General features: G+C 35.0%; 1 protein-coding gene across 8 annotated transcripts; it reads left to right on the top strand.

Annotated features, from left to right (window-relative positions):
- Positions 1 to 50: 50 nt before the first annotated feature.
- On the top strand, positions 51 to 16,779 carry LOC143226582 (uncharacterized). 8 transcript variants are annotated; one of them, XM_076457740.1, is made up of 8 exons: positions 51 to 505; positions 805 to 857; positions 1,592 to 1,680; positions 7,011 to 7,203; positions 8,719 to 8,847; positions 10,767 to 10,846; positions 13,633 to 13,722; positions 15,370 to 16,779. In XM_076457740.1, exons 3-8 carry the CDS (start codon positions 1,658 to 1,660, stop codon positions 15,464 to 15,466), a joined length of 612 nt encoding a protein of 203 aa, XP_076313855.1. In that variant the 5' UTR covers positions 51 to 505; positions 805 to 857; positions 1,592 to 1,657; the 3' UTR covers positions 15,467 to 16,779. The 8 variants fall into 8 exon arrangements, with proteins under 8 accessions (XP_076313855.1, XP_076313862.1, XP_076313854.1 ...); XM_076457739.1 differs by having other exon boundaries at positions 366 to 584; XM_076457741.1 differs by having other exon boundaries at positions 366 to 533.
- The last annotated feature ends 5,701 nt before the right edge of the window (positions 16,780 to 22,480 follow it).

A 22,480-nucleotide genomic window follows, 5' to 3' on the forward strand; every position in this document is an offset into this window, starting at 1 on the left:
GCTAATAATCTTATTATTTCTTCTTTCATGAATGTTTACATGGCTCATGCGAGTTCCACTCGCGTGGGTCTCTTTGCAACTACAGTAGTTTAAAACTGTTAAATGAAATGAAAAACGAACGAACTGTAATTAAGTTTAGGTCTCAAACATGTCCTTACAAACACCTAATTGTTTTCGTACAGTTGTGAAACCAGAAGAATTATCAAAGAAATGCCAATGAAGAGGAACATAATCTATTGGCTCCCCCATCTCCAACCCCCCTCCCTGAAATGCATGAAGCATGACTTTGCCTGGCCTAGTTACGGCACTTTTTTCGTCAGAAATCTAAAATTGTGCTTAAACAGCTACAACTTGTGATTCCCTTTATGGAGAAGCCGAATTTTCGGAAGCGTTGGCTAGGTATATCTGAATGAGTCAGAACGCGGGTTCCATTTCCTTCACTTTAACTTTCGACTCGAAAGGCTAACATACACATTACAACCTAACTGTTCGGGCAAGCCTGGTGGTACATAATTTTATTGGAAAACCTAAGTGTCAGTTTATCATTATTAACACTACCACTGTTTTTCTACTTAAATCTTGAGGTAAAAATAATCCAGCTTGACTCTAGTCTCTGTTAAAAGATTTAACCTAGTAAAATTAAAAATTGTGTTGTTTATTAACTGTGTTATAACGTGTCAAAGTGGAGTTACTTCAAGATTTAATCTCAACCAAAGTTTGAGTAAAGTTTACATTTAGAGAAAAACAGAGGTAATGTTGTTGAGATAAACTGATTATATGAACAGAAATTTTTATCATTTTCAGGCCTGACTGTCGATACATTTCATTTCTTTTAGTTTGCGTGAATCGAAAACAAGGTAAGACTAAGCCCATTTCTATTTTCAGCTATCTAGCTATAAAAGTGAGGAAATAAATAATGACATTCAGTGTAATAATTAAACTGTAAGATGCAATAATAAAGATGTAACATCTTAGGTCGAATTATTTATAGAGGGCGTAGTTCGGGAACTTCTAAGTGACAAGTATTTAATGGTGCGTGTAACTTGTATTTTAAATGCATTATATTGTTACTCGGATTAAAAAGAACAGTATTAACGAAGTTTGGTCTTCTAAATGGTTTTATGTAACACCGATTTTAAACGCTATGTTGAACTTGGTACTACAATGAATTTCATTATCAGTTTAGGCATGATATAACTTTTGTCAATGTGTACAAGATGTGTTGAATGTAATGCTTAGAATGCAACCTTCTTATAAATATATATCAGGTGTTTTGTGTACAGTTGATTATAAATTACACACCTTTAAATATATTTGTATAATTAGAAATTCATCCATATAAGTAAGTTAAAGTGCTGAAATATTTAAAAAACAACAACATATTAAAGATTATAAAATTCCATTCCAAGGTTGATAAATAAATGTATTTACTAGAATATTCTTCATTTTTTGGATCATGTAGAACTAGAACTACATATATATGTGTGTTTGTGTATCAGGTGCAATAAGACGTCATGTATTACAAAATAGTGAAGTGTAATAGAAAAAATCCTTATAAAAAGGTTTGATATTTATATTTATCATCTAACAGAGCGTTCCTCATGCCTGCACTATATCCACGAGGTTATCCAGTGGCGCTAAAATATTCATACAGGGAATGGTATCCAACATCCCCTTTAGGTGAGCTCATTCTATTGTTATTTTGTTCTAAAAATATATATATAATATTAGTAGAATGATGAAAAGAATGAAGCAAATGAAGAATTATAATAATATGAGAAAAGTGAGTGTAAAAATACAACAACAATTTAAATACAGAGATGTGTGTAAAAGTTAGAACTTATTAATGGCCCGGCATGACCAGGTGGTTAAGGCGCTCAACTCGTAATATGAGTGTTGCGGGTTCGAATCCCTGTCGCACCGAACATGCTCGCCCTTTCAGCCGTGGGGGCGTTATAATGTGATGGTCAATCCCACTATTCGTTGGTAAAAGAGTAGCCCAAGAGTTGGTGGTGGGTGGTGACGACTAGTCCCTCTACTCTTACGCTGCTAAATTAGCGTAAATAGTCCTAGTGTAGCTTTGCACGAAATTAAAAAAAAATAAAGTGTCTATCAAATATTGGAAAACTCCTAATTTTCTTGTTTGGGAGATTTTTTTCAGATCCCCCCACAAAAAATTTACAAGTTTAATCTATCTAAAAATAGTGCAATTGGGACAGTTTTTTAGAGTAACAATAAGTACCGTAAGTTCAATCTGTTTGTTCATTTGTACATCTGAAAGACTTTATTCATAGATCGATTGTTTTGTACTATGCTCTTCCCGCCATGGAGATAGAAACCTGATTCTAGCATCATAAGTCCAGACATCCCGCTGTGCCATTGAAAGACGCCTTATTGGCACAATGGGCTAATAAAAGGCCGTATCAGAGACCTATATAGTTTAAGCATAGTCGTCATTAATTTGAAATTGTGGATAGAGAGGAATGCAATAATTTTACAGTACTCACCGCCTGAAGTGGATATTTTTTCCCACGTAATAGCGGAAATGACAGTTGTTCTCATAACGCACCCACAGTTGAAAATGCAAAGCGTGTTTGGTAGCACCTCATTTTAAACACGATACCTTCAGATTTATAGAGTCGAAAGTTATCCACTAGACCTACCACATACAGGTCAAGATATCCGTGAACATGTGATATTTTACTTACATGTACCTACCTCAGTGCTGCCATTTTAGTGTTGACAGAGGAGAATATATCCCTTACAAACGTTTTTTGCCGCCACCAATTCCCCTGGATATTCAGCACAACCAATTAGTGCATTTAATAATTTTTTACTCGTGATATTAAGCACTTTTGAAGTCTTTAATATGTTTCCCAGTCGTAACTGGCTTCCTTAAAAGATGAATAAAGGGTTAAACATACTTTGTGTACTGAAAACAATTAATGTTTATGGTAGTCAGATTTTAAGACGTAAACATTTGCATAAACATTCTATCTTTTACAATACTTTACGTTTTAGTGGTATTTAGACCAGGCAAAACTGCTTCATGTATTTTTGATATTTTGTTATATATGGGGGGAAAGAGCGCGTTTTACAATTCCCAAGACCTTTCAAGGTCCTTTGTTATCATAGTCATATAATTATGCCCTTGATATAAAACAAAATGGTATTTGCATTTTAAAATAATTATATTTAATCATGTGGATTGTGATATAAAATATTTTAAACTTTAGTTTATTAGTTTATTGCACAGTGAACTATAAGTGCACTATCAACTGCAGGTATCGAAACCAGATATTTAGTGTTATAAGCTTACTGACTTACTGGTGAAGCTTAATCTCAAGAATATTTTCAATTCGTAAATTTCACATTTTATACTGTGAATTTTGTGTTTGCATTCGATCAGCGATGCAGATTTCGTGTGCTACCGCTAGATGTCGACTTTGTTAAGGAATGCAACCGTTTTGACAAAAAGCAAAAAATTATCAAGATATTTAAAAGTTCAATAGGTTCCAATTTTATTGTATAATTGTATATATAATCTCCCTCTTATCAGCTTGATTTTTTTATTGATAAAGTTTCTTTCCTTATTGCTGCACACTCAAAATATTGATGAAAAGAAACTTGAAACAAACAAACAAAAATCTTTTGCCAGGTCAGGTGACAGTTCCGTTTGAAGTTCCTTCCAGGGAAATATCAACAGTTGAGGATGACGTTCCCGGTTGTCATGGCAAACTGCCAGAGAAGAACCTCTTCTCCCTGACCTTGTTCCTAGTGGTTTTAGGTTCCTCATGAGCGCGTGCTTCTCTCACGGCTTGAAAGTAAAGCCAAATCTTAGTTCATTCGCCATAATCGGCTTTTTTTTGTTGTTGTTGGCAAATGATATTTCGGCTTGATATGATTATCATTACGTATGACAGCAAATAAACCGCATCATCCTTTCACACTCTCTGTTTTAAAACAAATATATGAACCGAGTCGGCATCGTTGAATTTGAGTGAAATAATAAAAAAACGTTTGTTTGAAGATAAGCACAAAGCTACACAATGGGCTATCTGTGATCTGTTTACTACAGGTATTGAAATCCGGTTGCTAGTACTGTAAGTCCGCAGACGTGCCCGCTGAGCCAGTGGGGGACGGAGAGGGGGGCAGAAAAATTGTTATCATGAAGGATCGCAATTTGCCACTGATTAATTAGGCTAATAATAAGAATAGCTATAGTCACTTGTTATTTAAGTGCACAACGAATTATACATATATACTGTTGGGGGGGGGGGGTTATAACCACTGCTGTTTGGAGTTTCATGGTTTAAGCTGTAAGTCTATTGCATACCCTTATTTGAGTATTTATTTGTTCAGGAGTAAAGCCACATTAGATTGTTTTCTATGCCCACAGTAAGATATCGAATCCCGAATTTTAGTGTTGCAGGCCATAAACTTCCCACTGTTTCACTTGGGAGGGGGGGGGGAGATCATTTGGACCGTGCAAACCGTTCCCAAGTAAAGTCAGTGTTTTCCTCAGGAACTGAAATTAAAGGGACTTTTGAAATTTTCTGGTGAGTGAGGGCTGAGGGGATAAGACCGCAACGGCGGGGAAATTGAGCTGTGCGCCACCACCGTTTCACGACCATTTTATCAGGTAAATAACTTCCTGAATTAACGTTTCATTTTCCTGTTACAGAACTGTCGATAAAAACAGCAAAGTATCAAATTGTATTATACGACCAAATCTCCAAACAACAACTAAGGGGAAGTTTTATCCAATCAGAACACGTTTAAAACAACTAAATCTAGCTGGATAGTGATTAAGTAGTGTAATCCTTGTAGGGATGTTTAAGGAAGTTGCTGAGTATGATTGTTATTAGAACTTTTAATAAAACCACACCTTATGGAATAGAGGTTCATGTCCTATGAAAAGTAGCCATCCACCACCACCCGCAACCACAAGGGCTTTGCTTGTGATTCACTGCTACTTTTATAAAGCGCCCATAGCTGAAAGTATGGATCGTGTTTAGTGGCATCACGTCTAGAACAATGGATCCTTCAATTGACAGTCCTTGGTTATAGGTATTACATTATCTTTGTTTTATATTATATTATTACAAAACAAAAACCTCTTCAGTTCGCATATTAGTTTGCTTTAGATAGTTAATGTTTATGACTTGTCCGTCATTATTCGATTTTATAATACATTATTACATTTCTTGACATTGGATTCTTGGTGTTGTGTCTTGGAAATTTCAATACATACAAGACGCGCAACGGTATTTCTCTGATGTATTTTATTCCTGTTTTTGATAGGCAATTTGCAAGAAATCCGATTACTGTTCATTTTCAAATGTAAACGTTGTTTTCTTTCTCTATATTTTGTACTTAAAATCTAAATAATCCAAACATTTTATTTTTTTTTGTTTCATTCTAGAGGTCCCAGCATAGCCAGGTGGTTAGAACGATTGACTCGCAATTTAGGGGTCGCGGGTTCGAATCCCCGTTCCACCAAACATGCTCGCCCTTTCAGCCGTGGGGTGTTATAATATAACGGTCAATCCTACTATTCGTTAGTTAAAGCGCACCCCAAGAGTTGACGGTGGGTGCTGATGACTAGTTGCCTTCTCTCTCGTCTTACACTGCTAAATTAGAAACGGCTAGCGCAGATAGCCCTTGAGTAGTTTTGCGCGAAATTCGCAAAACAAAGCAAATAGTCTCGGTGAGGTTAAAGTTGCACAGGACGCCAAAGCTGATGCCATTGTTTGGTCAATAACGGAATTTCGTAAAACATGTCTGATGTGGGTCTCTAAATAGCTCTTTCGCCTTTAATAATTTTTACCTGCCAACCTTTAGTTTGATGGTTTTAAATAGTTCTGAGTTTTATTCTATGAATATTATTTACTTTGCAAACAATGACTATATCATTATCTCTATTACAAAAATGCACTTAAAGACTTTCCTAAAGGTCCTCTTAAACAGTGAAGTGTGTGTTATTAATAATTGGCTGAAAAAAGTCATTTTGGAGCAGTTGGAACTAAAGATCTACTTCAAAAATTACTTCAAAAAAGTGTATGTTTGTGTGTTTTTCTTATGGGAAAGCCACATCGGGCTATCTCCTGAGCCCACCGAGGGGAATCGAACCCCTGATTTTAGCGTTGTAAATCCGGAGACAAACCGCTGTACTAGCGGGGAGCTACTTGGAAAAAAAACCATTGATAAATTTTTAAATAAAAATGTTAATTGTGTGTTATATAACTCTGGCCGTTGAGTTATTTTAAGTTATTTCAAGTGTTTATATAAGTTTTCTCGAACTTTATCTGCCACTTGGAAATGTCCACGGTATGGTAAAACTTGGTGCACCAAAGAAAGCGGTTTTAAAATTTTCGTCGACTTGAGAAATATTCTTTCTTATACAGTATTATCATTAATTTACATGAGTATAATGCATTTTCCCAACGAATTCCCTTTGGTGAACATTTCAAACTGATCAAGTTGAAACATATCCAACCTTTCACTCAGCTTCACTGTATCGATCAGTTCCGTACCCAAGGTTACATGAAGGAAGGGCAGGGCTCCAAATCAGATGGGCAAATCTGCTTGACTTTGTAATATGGAGGCGCTACTGATGTGTGACGTAGTAGAGACGTGAGAGGGCGTATTAAAAGAAATATAACAAAAACCGAAAACAAAACATCATTACCTGTAGATTGTGAAAAGTTGAGACTCGACACCTTTATTGCAGAATTTACTGTACATTATAGTCAAATATAAACATAGAAAGGCGAGGGGAAGGGTTTTCAAGCAACCAGAAACACCTGTCCCACGGGGATGCGTTATTATTGTTATAAAAATTGTAATTATTATGACGTATAATTTACGTGAGTATCTGCACGTTTGTAAGCTATTCTAAAAACGTTGTTTCCTAGACATTTTCCTTGGGCAGTGGTAAGTCAAAATCAATATTCCTAGCACGTTACTATTTCATTATAAAAACAGAATGTTTTGGTAACTGTTTCCAGCTTTTCGATCGGCCTACACTGGGTCACTGATCCCACGATTGCGGACATCCTATTACACTTACAGGACGCCGTCACTGTGGTACGGAACACATGTTCCGATAAGTGGGATAAGGAGAAAGGAGATGTCGATACCCATTTCTGTCCCACTCCGCCTTTCCTGGTGGTCATCAGTGCCTTCTCGGTCGGAGCTAAGGTAAATATATTTTAACAAAAATCTTAGGCTTAGCATAAGAAACCATTGAATTTCCTGTTATAACATGGTATGATTTTAGACTTTGTCTGTTTAAGAAGGCAAATTGTTTAGTGTTATTAGAATTTGGAGACTCCCGTGAAGATGTCCAGGTACGAAGAAGTACATCTCTAAGCCATTAACTGCGAAACATCAACTCACTCGATATCGTTTTTATACCTTGTTATTATAACAGGGAAATAAAGCAAGCCAGTAAAATCAAACATTTCAGATGTTGAAATTACAATGATTAGTTGTGCAACTGTGCCATACAGTGTGATATCCTTAATATAGGTTTAAAGATAAAGAGTTAGGATGTTTATTTACGGAACACAGAGTACATGTAAATTAGTTAACGTCACTGTACAAATGAGGGTGGCTCAAAAACTATAGTCACGTAATAGACAACTATTTTGCAGGTAAGAGTAAATCATACTAATTGAGTTGGTAAAAATGTTTCTAAAGCTAGGTCAGTAGCCAAAAGGGTGTGTCTTGTTTGTTTGTAATTAAGCACAAAACTATACCACGGGTACAAGCGTTTTAAGTCTACAGACATACCGTTGTATCACTGGGGGCAAGGGGTGTGTGTGATCCATTTTTCTACAAAGAAGTACTTATACAGCGAGACTGTCAAACGATCTAAAGTCAAAGGACACAAGAAGGGTCTTTCCATCTTTCTCCATGGAGTGAGAAAACTTATTAAGCAGACCATTTAGGACAAGAACGAATCCTAACAGCACATACAAAACCAATTAGAAACATATAAAAATTGAACGTTTGTAGCTATAAGAGATAACCCTCTAATCCCGAAAAGTCATTGTAATAAAGCTAGTCATTATCTTAGCCCTAAAAGCGCATTCGAAATAAATTAGAACTATCTAAAAGTGAACGTTAGTGGTTATGAGAATCCTCTAACACAAAAACGTAATTGCAACTATCATATTTCCCGCTACCGCTAATAAGGTAATAAACAAAGACTCATAAGTTTAAAGGTTATAATTACGTGGCCACCTCGTAAACCGTTTTGATTAAGTAAGATGGCAGAAGAAACTGAAATAACATTTCAAATGAACTACTAACTCGTTATTGCCTTCGATACAGCTCAGATAGTATGCAAACTCTCTTTGTTAACCTGAAGATGACCTAAAAAGGTCGAAATGTTGTTCTCTACTTTATTTTAACAAAAGTGTTAGTACCCATACCAGCCATCTTGAGATACTACATTTTTACTTCAAGTGGGTTTCTCGTCATCACGAAAATAGTGTGCAGTTTATACAGACTTTTATACTCAGCTCTTTACTCTAGTTATGAGCTAATGACAGATACTGTCACTACGTAGACGCCTAGATTTCTGCTCATATATACTAATTATATGATTACATCATTTGCTAGTTTCGCAAGGTGTATCAAAGTTGTTCTCTACATGCTACTAATAACAGTTTATTTATTTGGATTACATCTTTGTCCGTATATTTTTAGGTTGAAGTCATCGTTAGATTCCTCAGTCTCAAGTATCGACTCGGATTATTACTTACCAACGACGCGCACCTACCGTTCACCGTTGGTGAGGTCATCATATGTGTCGTACAGATACCCCTTGAAACAATAGTAAGTTGTTTTCCTCCGAAGCCTCTGGCTACGGGAATACTTTTATTGGATTGAAAACGGTTTGAATATATTCTTTTCTATCGAAGTTTTGATACAGTGAAACAGTATTATTGGATCCTAAAATATTTCGTGGTAAAATGTCAGTGCTTAATATTTTACCACTGTCTTTGGAAAAACTTAAGTAGTATTATTAAGACGGCGGTAAAATATTAAGTGGTGTCATTAATATGGTGGTAAAATGTACAAGTGGCATTATTATAACGGTGGTATAAGTGTTATTATTATGAGGGCGGTAAAATATTAATTGATATTCTCTCGAATCACTGTAAGGATTGCAGAGTATCCTTCATTGGTAAATTGGTTAGCATAAACAAAATTCTTACACACAATAACATCATGCTTATTTATATTCAGCATTTGAAAAGCAAACAGTTTCATGAATAAATAGATACCCATAGAAAGCCCTTGTGTTACGAAAGTGTGGCAGTAAAGGCTTTGCTTCCTTTGTGTGGTGTTTGAAATACATTATCAAAAGACAGTTATACAAAAAACAAAACTTCAAAATATAAAAGTATAAGAACTTTTTTCTGTTCTGTGTGTAAAGTGTTTGAAAGAGGTTTCCAAGAGTTTAAGTTCTCTTTAGTGGGATAAAAAAACAACCGAAATTCAACGTTTTGTTTGGCCTGATATGTGGTAGTTGAAATATGTAAGTATTGTCTTCTAGTGCAGTAACTTCCTGAATGTTGAAATGTGTAAGTATTGTCTTCTAGTGAAGTAACTTCCTGAATGTTGAAATGTGTAAGTATTGTCTTCTAGTGCAGTAACTTCCTGAATGTTGAAATATGTAAGTATTGTCTATGTAAGTATTGTCTCTAGTGAAGTAACTCTAATGTTGAAGTAAGTATTGTCTTCTAGTGTGTGACTTCCTGAATGTTGAAATATGTAAGTATTGTCTGAATGTTGAAATATGTAAGTATTGTCTTCTAGTGAAGTAACTTCTAGTGAAGTAACTTCCTGAATGTTGAAATATGTAAGTATTGTCTTCTAGTGAAGTAACTTCCTGAATGTTGAAATATGTAAGTATTGTCTTCTAGTGCAGTAACTTCCTGAATGTTGAAATATGTAAGTATTGTCTTCTAGTGAAGTAACTGTCTTCTAGTGAAGTAACTTCCTGAATGTTGAAATATGTAAGTATTGTCTTCTAGTGAAGTAACTTCCTGAATGTTGAAATATGTAAGTATTGTCTTCTAGTGAAGTAACTTCGTGAATGTTGAAATATGTAAGTATTGTCTGTGTTGAAATATGTAAGTATTGTCTTCTAGTGAAGTAACTTCGTGAATGTTGAAATATGTAAGTATTGTCTTCTGGTGAAGTAACTTCCTGAATGTTGAAATATGTAAGTATTGTCTTCTAGTGCAGTAACTTACTGAATGTTGAAATATGTAAGTATTGTCTTCTAGTGAAGTAACTTCCTGAATGTGTCTTCGTACTTAATTTTTCTATCTTCGTTCGTAATATTTAAAATTATAGGGACGTGTCATCCATTTCTTGAGTGAAGTTTGTCAAGGTGAGTTGGTGTAGAAGTGGTGACCATCTTATCTTTCTATCTATCTATCCAAAAGAGAACTACTCATCTATTTGTCTGTATGGGCCACAAGTTATTCTGAGGTACTGACTTAAGCCATGCCATTCAAACTCGTTATAGAGATAAGGCTGAATTTTCAAGGATCAAGTTCAAACAGAAAAGCAATCAACCAATCGGGTTCAATATTAAGAAATATTGCCGCTAGATGGCCCAATCGTTATTCCTATTCGCAAACTTTTAGAAAACTGTACATCTTGGAAAAAGTGCTAGCCATGACTTGTGTATTTAGCTAGTTAGATAAGTATTAAACGTAGTTTTTGTGTCTGTTTAATAGCCGAAGAAGCTACATTTCTCCATACCTGTCGAGTCACCGATAGGAGAAACATTTTACGGCCGTGGAGAAGAATCTAAAAAGTATGTAAATCACTTAAATTGATTTACAAACAAAAACGACAAAAAACCTGAAAAAACAATACATGTGGTGTTCCGTGTATCTCGACAAAATCGTAATTTAAAAGAGCTTCGAAACTAAGACCTTTCTAATCTTTAAAAAATTATTTAATTTTGATGTTTGTTTACTATATACAGTGGAGCGCCATTAAGCCGCGGACCAGTAAACCGCGAAATCGCTTAAGCCGCTGTAACAAGTCTTGTCCCAAAATTTTTGATGTATTAAATCTACTACCTGGCTTTTTAAAGTTTCTCACACTCTTCTTGTCTTTATAACTTCAAGGGGATAATTAAAAAGGATTTGCTTTAATTTGGGAAATAAATAAAATATATTACAATAGAAATCGACCGTTAATCTACCTTATCCGCTCTCTATGTCAGCTTTATGGAGGCCGCCATTGTTACCGAATCACACCTCTCCATACATTAAAGTTAATCCGCGGTAAATCCGTGAAAAAAGTTATCAATAATTAAAGTATTATTTTTAATTCGATAATCCGGTATTTTTATGGAATTGTATAAATATCGGCCACAAACCCAATAGAAATCACTTCAGTTTCTGAATTAATAGTGAGCATATCATATTGACATGGCGGCCCGCATGTAACACGGGAAGACGAAATTTTACAGGGAAAAGCGAACCATCGCAATGTATTGGTCATTTGTTTTAAAACGGCACTTGTCAATTGTATCTGAATAGTCTATACATTAATATTATAATGATCACGCAATGGCCCGGATGAGGCTCCTTGGCGACTTCGGCTTTTCAGTCACAAAGTTTTAAGCCGCCGTTAAGCAGGTTGACCCCCCAAATACCGCGGCTTAACGGCGCTCCACTGTACTTGTGAAGTTTTGGTAATATAAAAGTTGGTAAACTGAGGGGTGAAGTCGTTTAACTGTATTATATACTTATTAAGTTTCGGTAACTGGGAAGCCAGAAAACCGGAAAATATTTCAGTTAAGTGTACAAATATATATATTTGTCAAGTTTCGTTAATTAAAGAGAAAAAAAAAAAGCAAAAATTTGAAGTATATGTTGTGCCAATGTACTGTATATTATAGAATACTCGATAATTAAAAAGCCGGTAAAAATGTGGTTTCATTCTTTCTAAAAGTAAGACTCTGCCATATTTAGCTTTTTTAATTTAATGAAGACGGATATTTAACTGATAAACTGGAAATAATTTACACATTATTCCACTTGTTACAATTAGCACGAATTATTTATTATTAACAAAATGTGGTGCCATATTTTCATAAACTCGTCGTATTTAAAGTGTTCTCCCGGTCACTGTTAGTGACCATTACCTCGTCGTATTTAAAGTGTTCTCCCGGTCACTGTTAGTGACCATTAACTCGTCGTATTTAAAGTGTTCTCCCGGTCACTGTTAGTGACCATTAACTCGTCGTATTTAAAGTGTTCTCCTGGTCACTGTTAGTGACCATTAACGCGTAGTATTTAAAGTGTTCTCCCGGTCACTGTTAGTAACCATTAACTCCTGTTTGAAGGATGTTTCTATTCACTTTTCTCTTATAACCTAGAAATAACGACTTGTAATTATATTATTAACTATCGGTGAGGTATAAATATTGCATTATTTTGAGTAATTTTATATTTTTGCTGTTAAAACAATTGGCGTAAAGAATTTGACAAAAAAAAAAAAAAAAACGAGGAAATCATGAGATTTCTCAGTAAGACACATAGTTTTAATTTGCTTGAAAGCGTGCACTCTGGAGCCAAAACTTTTAGACACAAAACGCACTGCGGACGCTCTTCATGATTGACATATACCGAAGTGAAACCAAAATTTAGATAATTATCGATATATTTCCGACACTTCTGTTTCTTCACAACTTTACCACTGGTCTGTGGTTCACCATCCTTTTCTTTACTTCCACACTTCTTATTAATGTTCGAAAATCTTTCCATTTTTTGTGCACAAGGACAAAAAATCAACAAAATAACTCACTAAACTTCGCTAGGCCTCGCAGACACTTGATGACAGCACCCATCAGTTATTTTGATAACTGACGGACCCGGAAAGTCGACAGTTATTTATATACAAAATCTAAGAAACGAAAAAGTTCGAGAAGCTGGCGCTACTGAGAGTACAAGTGAACAAAAACATCTCAAACATTCGAGAGTGTCATCGAAAGGAATGTAGCGCGATCTCATGATAAAACTGTGAACTACCTTGAGCTAGGACTTCGAGCGGTGTCCGACAGATGCCGATATCGTTGTGTTTCTCACGAAAATTTGAAATATCCCGGGGCGCACGGTTTGAGAACCACTGAATGAAGTTTGTTTGTTTGTTTTTGAATTTCGCACAAAGCTACTCGAAGACTATCTGTACTAGCTGTCCCTAATTTAGCAGTGTAAGACTAGAGGGAAGGCAGCTAGTCATCACCACCCACCGCCAACTCTTGGGCTACTCTTTTACCAACGAATAGTGGGATTGATCGTTATATTATAACGCCCCCACGGCTAAAAGGGCGAGCATGTTTGGCGCGAAGGGGATGCGAACCCGACCCTCAGATTACGAGTCACACGCCTTAACACCCTTGGCCATGCCGGGCCCTGAATGAAGTAATTCTCTTCGATTTAGTAGTACTAAGTCGGGTAAAAAAGTACAACTAATGTGTTTGAATATGAGAAAAAAATATAAACATTATAAAATTTTCAAATAGAAAATGAAACAGTTTTATCATGTAGAATCAAGTTATATTTTTATCTTTTTGTTTATAACCAGGTTGGCTTCGTTGCTTCCCCCTATCCCTAGTTTGTTCAATTCTGGTTCAGTTTTGGTTATTTCTGGTGTTATGTGCAAAGAATCTTCTCGGTAAGATCCCTCTGTTTTTGTTTTTGTTTAATTCTAAAATAATGTTATCTTATCATCTGAAATTGAAAATTACACAGTTTTGAAACATTTACTTTTGCTTTGAATGTATAACAAGTTGATAAAATATTCATTTCATATCTGAGCTTCGAAAGCTTGATAGATCCAATTATTTACTTATTTAGCAATATCCCCAGGGAATTGTTAAAAGAGTTGCCCCAAAACATAGAGCAGAGAAAGAGAAGTATGGTAAGTCACAAGACATCAGTGCAGTCTACTAAAAGACGTTGACAATATAAACATACGTTACCTTTTGATGCCGTATTGCGTCCTTAAGCTGTGGATGTGTTATAAGAGAGTCGGTCAGTCTCTTAGCATGGATAGTGGGTGGTAGGCTGCTGTTGATTGGCTGACTTCTCTTTGGTCAGTAGCTTGAAATTAGGAATGTCAATAGATAATTTTATTATCTTTACCATAAAATGCAAGATACAATTTTAATATAGTAATGTAATTTTTGTTCGTTTTTTTTCTTTACAGTTAGGAACATTGATACCTACAATGTGAGAAACAGTTAAATGTTTATTATGTATTGTAAAACAAACAAGGAAACGCGCCACAGAGCAGTAAACTTAGCGAGGAGGCTATTAAGACTATTATTAGCGAGTAAAGAGTTACTGTTTGAGGTTGTGCGTGGTTAGGGAAAATCTTTATTGAAATACGTTGATTATATGGCCAAATATTTTCTTTTTACTTTCGTAGATTTGGCTACCATTTATTTTTGGCATGGTGTTAGAAAGCTTAAATAATTTATTTTTGAGAGAAACTTGTATACTAATATTGATAAACGATAATTTGGAACACGCCCACGGCCAAACGTAACACAATTTCAACTTGCTAATGTTTGCTACGTTCACGCACTTTCCATTAAGAATAATATATTAAATATCTCGCTTTTAACACAAAAACCAACATTGTATAATACATACCTATGTTACAATGACAGCTTTGTTTACAAAATTACGTGTATTTCGAACGTATATTCAGAAAATATAAGCCTTAATTTTGGATTCCCTACATAACAGCAATCCAGGCAACAGTTCTATTTCAATTATGGTTTCGACTTTTGAAACATATTACTGAACTTTATTTTGAAGTAAAGCATACTTTCGAGGGAATTATTTTAATAATTATAGGTGTATTAGTAAAACATAGTATTAGTATTAGATTCCTTGCTGTGTCAGAAGCTCTGCCTGCAAATAGATAGCTGGTTCAACTGTCTTAAACTATCCCAAATTTAATGATGCCCATGACTTAAAAGCAATTTAAGATCTGAGATGAAGGTGCTTTACATAATCTCAGTAAGGAAAAATACTTATTTTACAACCAAAATATATATACTTTTATTATTATAAATAACTTTCAGAAAATCAGTCAACGATAAGCCTAAAGAGTGCGATTAGGCCTTGAACTTGCAAGCTAGCAAAATATTAAACTATTTTTATTCTTTGCGTTTCTTCAGTTTCTCCTAAACATAGCATTTCATTGTTGCTATCCCCAACTTAACAGACCTTTACGGAATATTTTATTTTTGTGTTGAAGTTTATGAAAGTAAATATATTGAATTCTACTTTATTATCTATTTCTTTGCAGCTTTTATGTGTATATGCAAAGTGACAGCTGTCCGGAAGCTGACATTCTTGTATCACATTCTACAAACGTTTCTAGGACGATTCTGAAGAGAAAGTAGTTGTGCAGATTCGACGGGTTAGAGGATCTTAGGGGAAGGAAGAAATACGAAATATCCAGAGGTTTCCTTTCTTTACGCGATAGAGAATTTGATATTAATATCCTTTTTCAGTCGTCTAAACGTTGAGTTCCCACATCTGCTGGATCTTAAACGAATCAGGCTTCAACGAATGGTAAAGTTTCAGTGTTGCCAAGTCTCGCGAGAAAAATAGTGATATTGTTGTTCGAAAACAAATCTAAAAAATCGCAACTCGCAACTCTAAAAACATTAAGGCAACGTAAAAAAAAAGCACAACTATTTTAATACGTTCAAGTCAGATATTACAAAACAATAACAAAACTGAAATAAGCTAGTTCATAATAAAACAATCCCAAGAAATGGAAACACTTAACAAAATAATATTTTTAAAATATCTCTGTTCTGCTTTACAGAAGCAGGCTTAGCAATACTGAAAATTTTCATCGTATATTAGTGCTATAACAAGTTGTAAAGAAATATTCTACCCATTAAATCTACTGCCATCTATTGACCATTTCTACTACACGTTATTACAGTCGTAACTGTCACATTTAGTAGATCAACGAATTCATTGACAGTTTTCTCAGCGCTCTTGCTTCTGTCGAGTGTTTAAGTTCAGGAATATACTAAAACTTTTTGGTCATTTAAAAATTTTCTATTAATCTGTCAACGTGCTCAAAAGGTGGCGTTAGTCATTTGTGGGTTTTGCTTATTATCGTAAACTAATAAAGCAAACGATATATTTTTTTAATATTCTGCTTTTATACTCACTTATTCAAGCATTTAATAATTCAAACATTAAATTAAATGTCTATAAAAGTCTCTTATATTTCATATTGTTTTGTGTTTAGCTGTGTATGTGTTAAACTACAGAACATCCAGTAACCTTTCGTTAATCTATTATTTATTAAGCCTTAGGCTTAACATGTGTAATGATAAAAAGTTTAGTCATGCGATAAAAATATCTGCTTAAACGTCATACTTGAACATTATTTAGATTTTCATTCACGATTTTTCAGAAAATAAGGTTAGAGTTAGTTTCAGTTTAGTTTAACGATAACAATAAATCTTACCTGCGAGGGCTAGGATTCTAAAGAAGCTCAGTTATTAGTTTAAAAATTAGAAAAATCGTACAAAAATAATGATCGCGTTTGACATTTAACATTATCTTCTTGATTAATAACGAAAATAATAAATACTTGCTTGTTATATAGTGCGTCGAGTTGTTGAATTTAAACTAATATTTATTGTAGTAAAATATGTTTGTTGAATAAAAATTCGTTTTTATTTCAAAACGTTGTTCTTGTATATAACAAAGCGTGTTTAAGTCTTTTACAACTAAACATAGTTACATATTTTTCAAATTTAATTTTTTTAAACAAATTATTGTGCTGGGCATGAAATACACAAAAAACAAAACGAGATGAACTGAGATTTTGGTGAAGAAAAAAAGACACTTTATTTCGAATTAACTTTACTTACAGTTTTATATTCATATCTTGTGTCAAGAAGTAATGTGTAATGCCTAAAGTAGCCTAAAATCAGGGATTCAATTCCCCTCAGTGGACACAGGAGATAACTCTATGCGGCTTTGCTATAAACATAAAACAAAAACCAACACACATAAACATAAAGACAACCTAAAAAAAAGCACAATAGTTTTAATACATACAAGCATTTAATAAATATTATTAACCAAGTAAGCCTATCCCAAACTTTTCCGATTCATGGTGCTCTTAGTGTCTCAGCAATTTTTTCACTGTGTCCCTAGGCATAAAAATCAAACAAATCTAACAGTTGCGATTATTAAGTAGTTAGGTCTAAACATCTTAATCCTTAATAAGTATTTATGCCCTAACAAATTAGTAGGTGTTTGAAAGAATAATACACGTAAATTGAAAGTAAAAACAATATTTCATTTTTAAATAACCACAATTACTAATGGGATATCTGCGCCTGTTGAGTACTGCACAGCTTCTCAAACCTTGAAATCAGATTGGACACTGCCACCCTCAATTCCTGTTTCTCATTGATTTTCGCGCGGTACTTGCTTTTTATCACAGCAATCCATGTATATGATGTCACAAATGGAATTAGAATTCACTGAGTTTCAGCACTTAACAGCGAATATGCATCTTTTATTGATATCTAAAACTCAGTTAGTTCGATGCTGCAAAATTTTGTTTCTAAAGTCTTGTCACAAGACGTCTTAATAAGATTTTCTTCTTCTGCAGAGGTAAATTCAGATGGGGCCTTAGCCTTGAATGGGTCTTGGATTTTCAAACCACTGAGCTGCGTTAGGTGATCCTTAAAAACAAATTTTAGTTCGTGAGTCAACTCAACTTTATTGAATGTAACAAACTACTGCAACAGAGGGAAACGGTTTTTGCCACCATCTTCATTCATTTTTCTTCTCCATAGATGTAACTTTTTTCTGAAGGCTGAAACATTTTGTGAGTTTCAGAAAGCGCGTGTTGTTTCCTTGCAGAGAGAGATTCAATGCGTTCAGTTTTTTGAAGAGATCGCCAGGGATGCTAATTTTGACAAAAAATCAGTATCCAAGAAGTTTTCAGTACATTCGTGTTCTTCTTTGAGAAAAGAGTAGAGTTCCTGTTGTAATTTATTGTAATAATGCGAGCTGCAGTAGTACAAGAAAGATGTGTGCTCAGATCCCATATCCTCACACAGTTTTTAAAACACCTCGCCTTCCGTGACTGAGTTTTTATAAAATTCACCACTTTCAACACACTTTACAGGACTAGGTTCAATGGAGGACTCAGGTGCTTTGGCACAAGGGCTTTCCTGTGAATTATGTAGTGGGGCCACAGTGCATCAAGAGCTTTGCTTCGTATGAGTGCCTGCAATCCTCCATAACAGCAGGACGTAGAGCGACTACCATTGGTACAGATGCCAACGCACTTAGTCCAGTCTGAGTTGTTTTTACATATAAAAGTGTCAAGGATCTCAAGCAAGTATGAAGCCTTTGTACCTGCAGCAATAATTTTACAAAAAAAGTGGGTATTTCGCAATTTTGTCACCATCCACGAACCGTGTGAAGCAAATGAAGTGAACATCCTTGTTTCTATCTCTAACCTCATTTAGCTGTAACTTTATCTAACTGTAACCTCATCTATCTGTAACCTGATCTATTTGTAACCTCATCTAGCTGTAACCTTATCTATCTGTAACCTCATCCAGCTGTAACCTCATCTAGCTGTAACCCGAATTCTTTCCCTTTCATTTTTTTTTCAATTAGCTGATCGTTAAGGTCTTCGGCCATCTGTTAGATTTTACAACTGATAGCATTGTTGGATAAAAGCACCTTTAAAAGCAGTCTTCCCGCAGTTTCACCAACTATAATGTTCAATATATTCACTGCAGCCGATAAAATCAGTTCTTCTGCGATGATGTTAGGCTTATACATTTCTCGACTCTATACGCCACCTTATAGGATGGTAGCAAAGTATTGTTTGGTATTGATGTTTTTTCCAAAAATGTACCTTTTTGTTCTTTAAATTCTTTTAACTTTCTGGTAAAACAATCACGGGATTTATTAGCCATGTTAGAATGATTGTTCTCTAAGTGGCATTTTAGTTTACTTGGAAGCATGCACTCTGGAGCCAAACCTTTTAGGTAGAATACACACTGCAGACAATCTTCATGATTGACATCTACAAGTAAAACCAAAATCTAGACAACTATCGTCATATTTCCGTTTCTTAACAACTTTGCCACTGGTCTGTGGTTCACCATCCTTTTCTTTACATTCACTCTTCTTATTAATGTTCGAAAATCTTTCCATTTTTATGCACAGGACTAAAAATCAACAAAATAACTCACTGAACTTCGCTAGGCCTCGCAGACCTTGATCACAACACTTTTCAGTTATTTAGATTACTGACAGACCCGAAGAGTCGACAGGCATTTATATACAAAATCTAAGAAACGAGAAAGTTCGAGAAGCTGGCGTTGCCGAAAGTGAGCAAGAACATATATAAAAACATTCGAGAATTTCATCGAAAGGAATGTAGCGCCAACTCATGTTAAAACTGTGAACTACCTTGAGCTAGTAGTTTGCGCGGTGTCCGACAGATGCTGATATCGCTGTGTTTCTCCCGAAAATTTGAAATATCTCGCGGCGCACAGTTTTGGAAACATTGTATTAAGTACATTAACTTAAGATGTTGGGTAGGTGGCAGATCGTTGCAGAAATGCTTATTTTAATTATTACCAGTTTTTGGAACAACAAAATTATTTCCGTTTACCTTGAACAAAATACTATAACAAATACGAAAACATAGATATAATTATACTCAAACTTAAATTAACTTGATAAGAACAATGAACAAAAATGGTTAAATAAGAGAACAAACGTAATGTACATACAAATATATCTCAGAACGGCTGGTATGGGTTTTAACCATTTTAGTGATAAGGAGAAAAGGTCGAAACATTCTTCTCTCCTGATCAGTAAAAGTGTTAATACTCATACCAGCCGTTCTGAGATACATTTTTATTTCAAGTGGGTTTCTCGTCATCAAGATTGTAGATAAAATTGTGCACTTATCTCATACACGTACTTTTATACTTTGAACTTTGACACAAATAATGCAATAGGATGGTCTTTTTCAGTCTCCAGGCAGTTGAAAAAATACGTATGTATAGTTTCAGACAGAAACTACTCGTATTTGTAAGAGGCGTTACCAGAAGTTGTAAATATATTATTAATACGATGTTCCATAATTAAATATTTGTCAGTAACCTAAAAAAGACCGAAAACACTGGTTTTATTTTAAGCCATTGCTTAGTAAATTGTGCTAAATGTTTTCTAGAATTGAGATTAGAATTTCTAAGTTTATTTAGTAAACAATTAACGAAATACGTTTTTTTTAATATATTTGATCATTTTTTGGTTCCATATCTTTTAGGTTTCACTAAATACCAATGAAAATTTGATAAGCTGTTATTCAAGAACAAGCTGTCTGTGCTGTAACCACTACGGGTATTGAAACCCAGTTTATAGCGTTATAAGCTTTCAGACTTGCCGCTGAGACAAAGGCAGCGTAGAAAATAGGATTTGATCAGGTTTACGTACTTCACTTCTGCTGGCTTTTTGAAACCACGTGCACAGTTACATTGTTACAACATTTTTTCATGATTCGTCAAGAATATTCATCATGTTTTTGTTAGTAGCCACAGTGACTTTGTTTTCTACGCATCATTAAAAACATTATTTAATAGACGTATATTTTGAACATTCTTTTTGAAACTATTGACTGTGTGTCATTTATGTCAAAACTAAACGTTTTATCTTGAAGTGACGTCATTCATTTTTGCAAAAATAAAACAACAGCAAATAATTTTTTTAATTTAATTTGCAACCTGACTGAACAAACATTTGAGGGTTCGTGATTCCAGTTCTGCTTCCACAGAAACGTTCTCCTTAGTTTGGTGGTGAGGATGAACCATAACAGAGACAGTCAAATTTAACAAACCTTAACTTAGAATAAAGTAATCCAAGAGTTACTGTTGACTAGCTGCCTTTCCTTTAGTTTACCAGTTCAGAATTTGAAATAACTATGTACACGTAAGTTTTTCGTTTCGCTGTACCTGAAAATTGTAAGACAAAGTAGCTTTGGTTTACAGTGTAGTGTGTTTCAATAGAAATTATATACTCTCTCTCTTCGTAGATTACTTGTTTTTGAAGAATCAAGATTGCTTACTTAGCTTTCCCAGTCACGAGGTTTGTTATGGTGTATACTTACTGGGTGATTGAGACACGTGGTATATGTTTATAATCGTGTCTGTCGACTTTCTACAAGATTTAAAAATTCTCAGTGTCAGTTATCAGCTATAAAAATAGCATAGATAGATGGTGAAAATCTGTAGCCGATACATTACATATACATATATATACTATAGGCCTAGCTGATTTAAATCAAATGTTTCACTTTTTTTTTCGTCGTGTCCTCTCCCAGTAGCATAGCTGTAAGTCTGTAGGCTTCTAACGTTGAAAAGCCGATTTCAATACCCGTGGTGGACAGAGCTTCATAAGAAACAAAGGCTTTCGTCACGTTATTAATCAATTGATTACACTGCACAACAAAGTCTTTGCTTCTTGAACACCGTTAGGTGTTCCTTGTAGATTTTTGGCTGCTGATCACGAAAATCACATCCAAATTTGTCCATCACGTACCGTTTCATCGAAATATTCAGTTTCACCAGAACATTGCTACAATAGAAAAACGATATCAGGGCAACTGGAATCCGTCAATGCTTGCTGACTACTGTTGGACTCTGCAACGTGATGCACCGGACATTGAATACAAACGGAAAGCAGGAGCAAAACACCTTTAATTATGTTGAACTTAACAGCGTATTAGAAACATAAACGCAATTAAATAGGTTATTGACGGTAAACAGTTAACTGTCTATTTCTCAGAGTTCCGACGTGATGAAGCAAAACCAAAACTATATTTGTGCATACCCACCAGGTACCTGTCACAATCAGCAAAAACTTTTCAAAAAATTGTTGTGCAGTGATATTCATTTTATTAGTGTTTAGAAACTGTCATTTTGTGGATTGCATGTTCTCAGCTCATCAACTTTATCTCTTGAGCATTGGTTCGTATACAAATTTTCATACACCTAGTCAGTCTTTTACTGATATAGTTATTTGTTCTTTTTCCTTTCTTCTAGTGGACTTGTGGGCAACTCGTAGGCTTAGTCGTTGGTTTCGACTGTACACTTGTTACAAAATAATTTGAATTTTGGGTCATACTGTCGCGGGTGGACACACAAGCCACCAATGCGAGGAGGCCCGGCATGGCCAGGTGAGTTAAGGCATTCAACTCGTTATCTGAGGGTCGCGGGTTCGAATCCCCGTCGCACCAAACATGCTCGCTCTTTCAGCCGTGGGGGCGTTATAATGTAACGGTCAATCCCACTATTCATTGGTAAAAAGAGTAGCTCAAGAGTTGGCGGTGGGTGGTAATA

Source organism: Tachypleus tridentatus, chromosome 9, assembly GCF_004210375.1.
Source record: "Tachypleus tridentatus isolate NWPU-2018 chromosome 9, ASM421037v1, whole genome shotgun sequence".
NCBI lineage: Eukaryota > Metazoa > Arthropoda > Merostomata > Xiphosura > Limulidae > Tachypleus > Tachypleus tridentatus.

Bases quoted from the DNA above. Each gene is read 5' to 3' on its own strand.
- LOC143226582 (XM_076457740.1), top strand. From the start codon at position 1,658: ATGGTATCCAACATCCCCTTTAG. The intron at 1,681-7,010 runs GTGAGCTCATTC...AACTGTTTCCAG, and splicing joins GTATCCAACATCCCCTTTAG to CTTTTCGATCGGCCTACACT. The intron at 7,204-8,718 runs GTAAATATATTT...GTATATTTTTAG, and splicing joins CCTTCTCGGTCGGAGCTAAG to GTTGAAGTCATCGTTAGATT.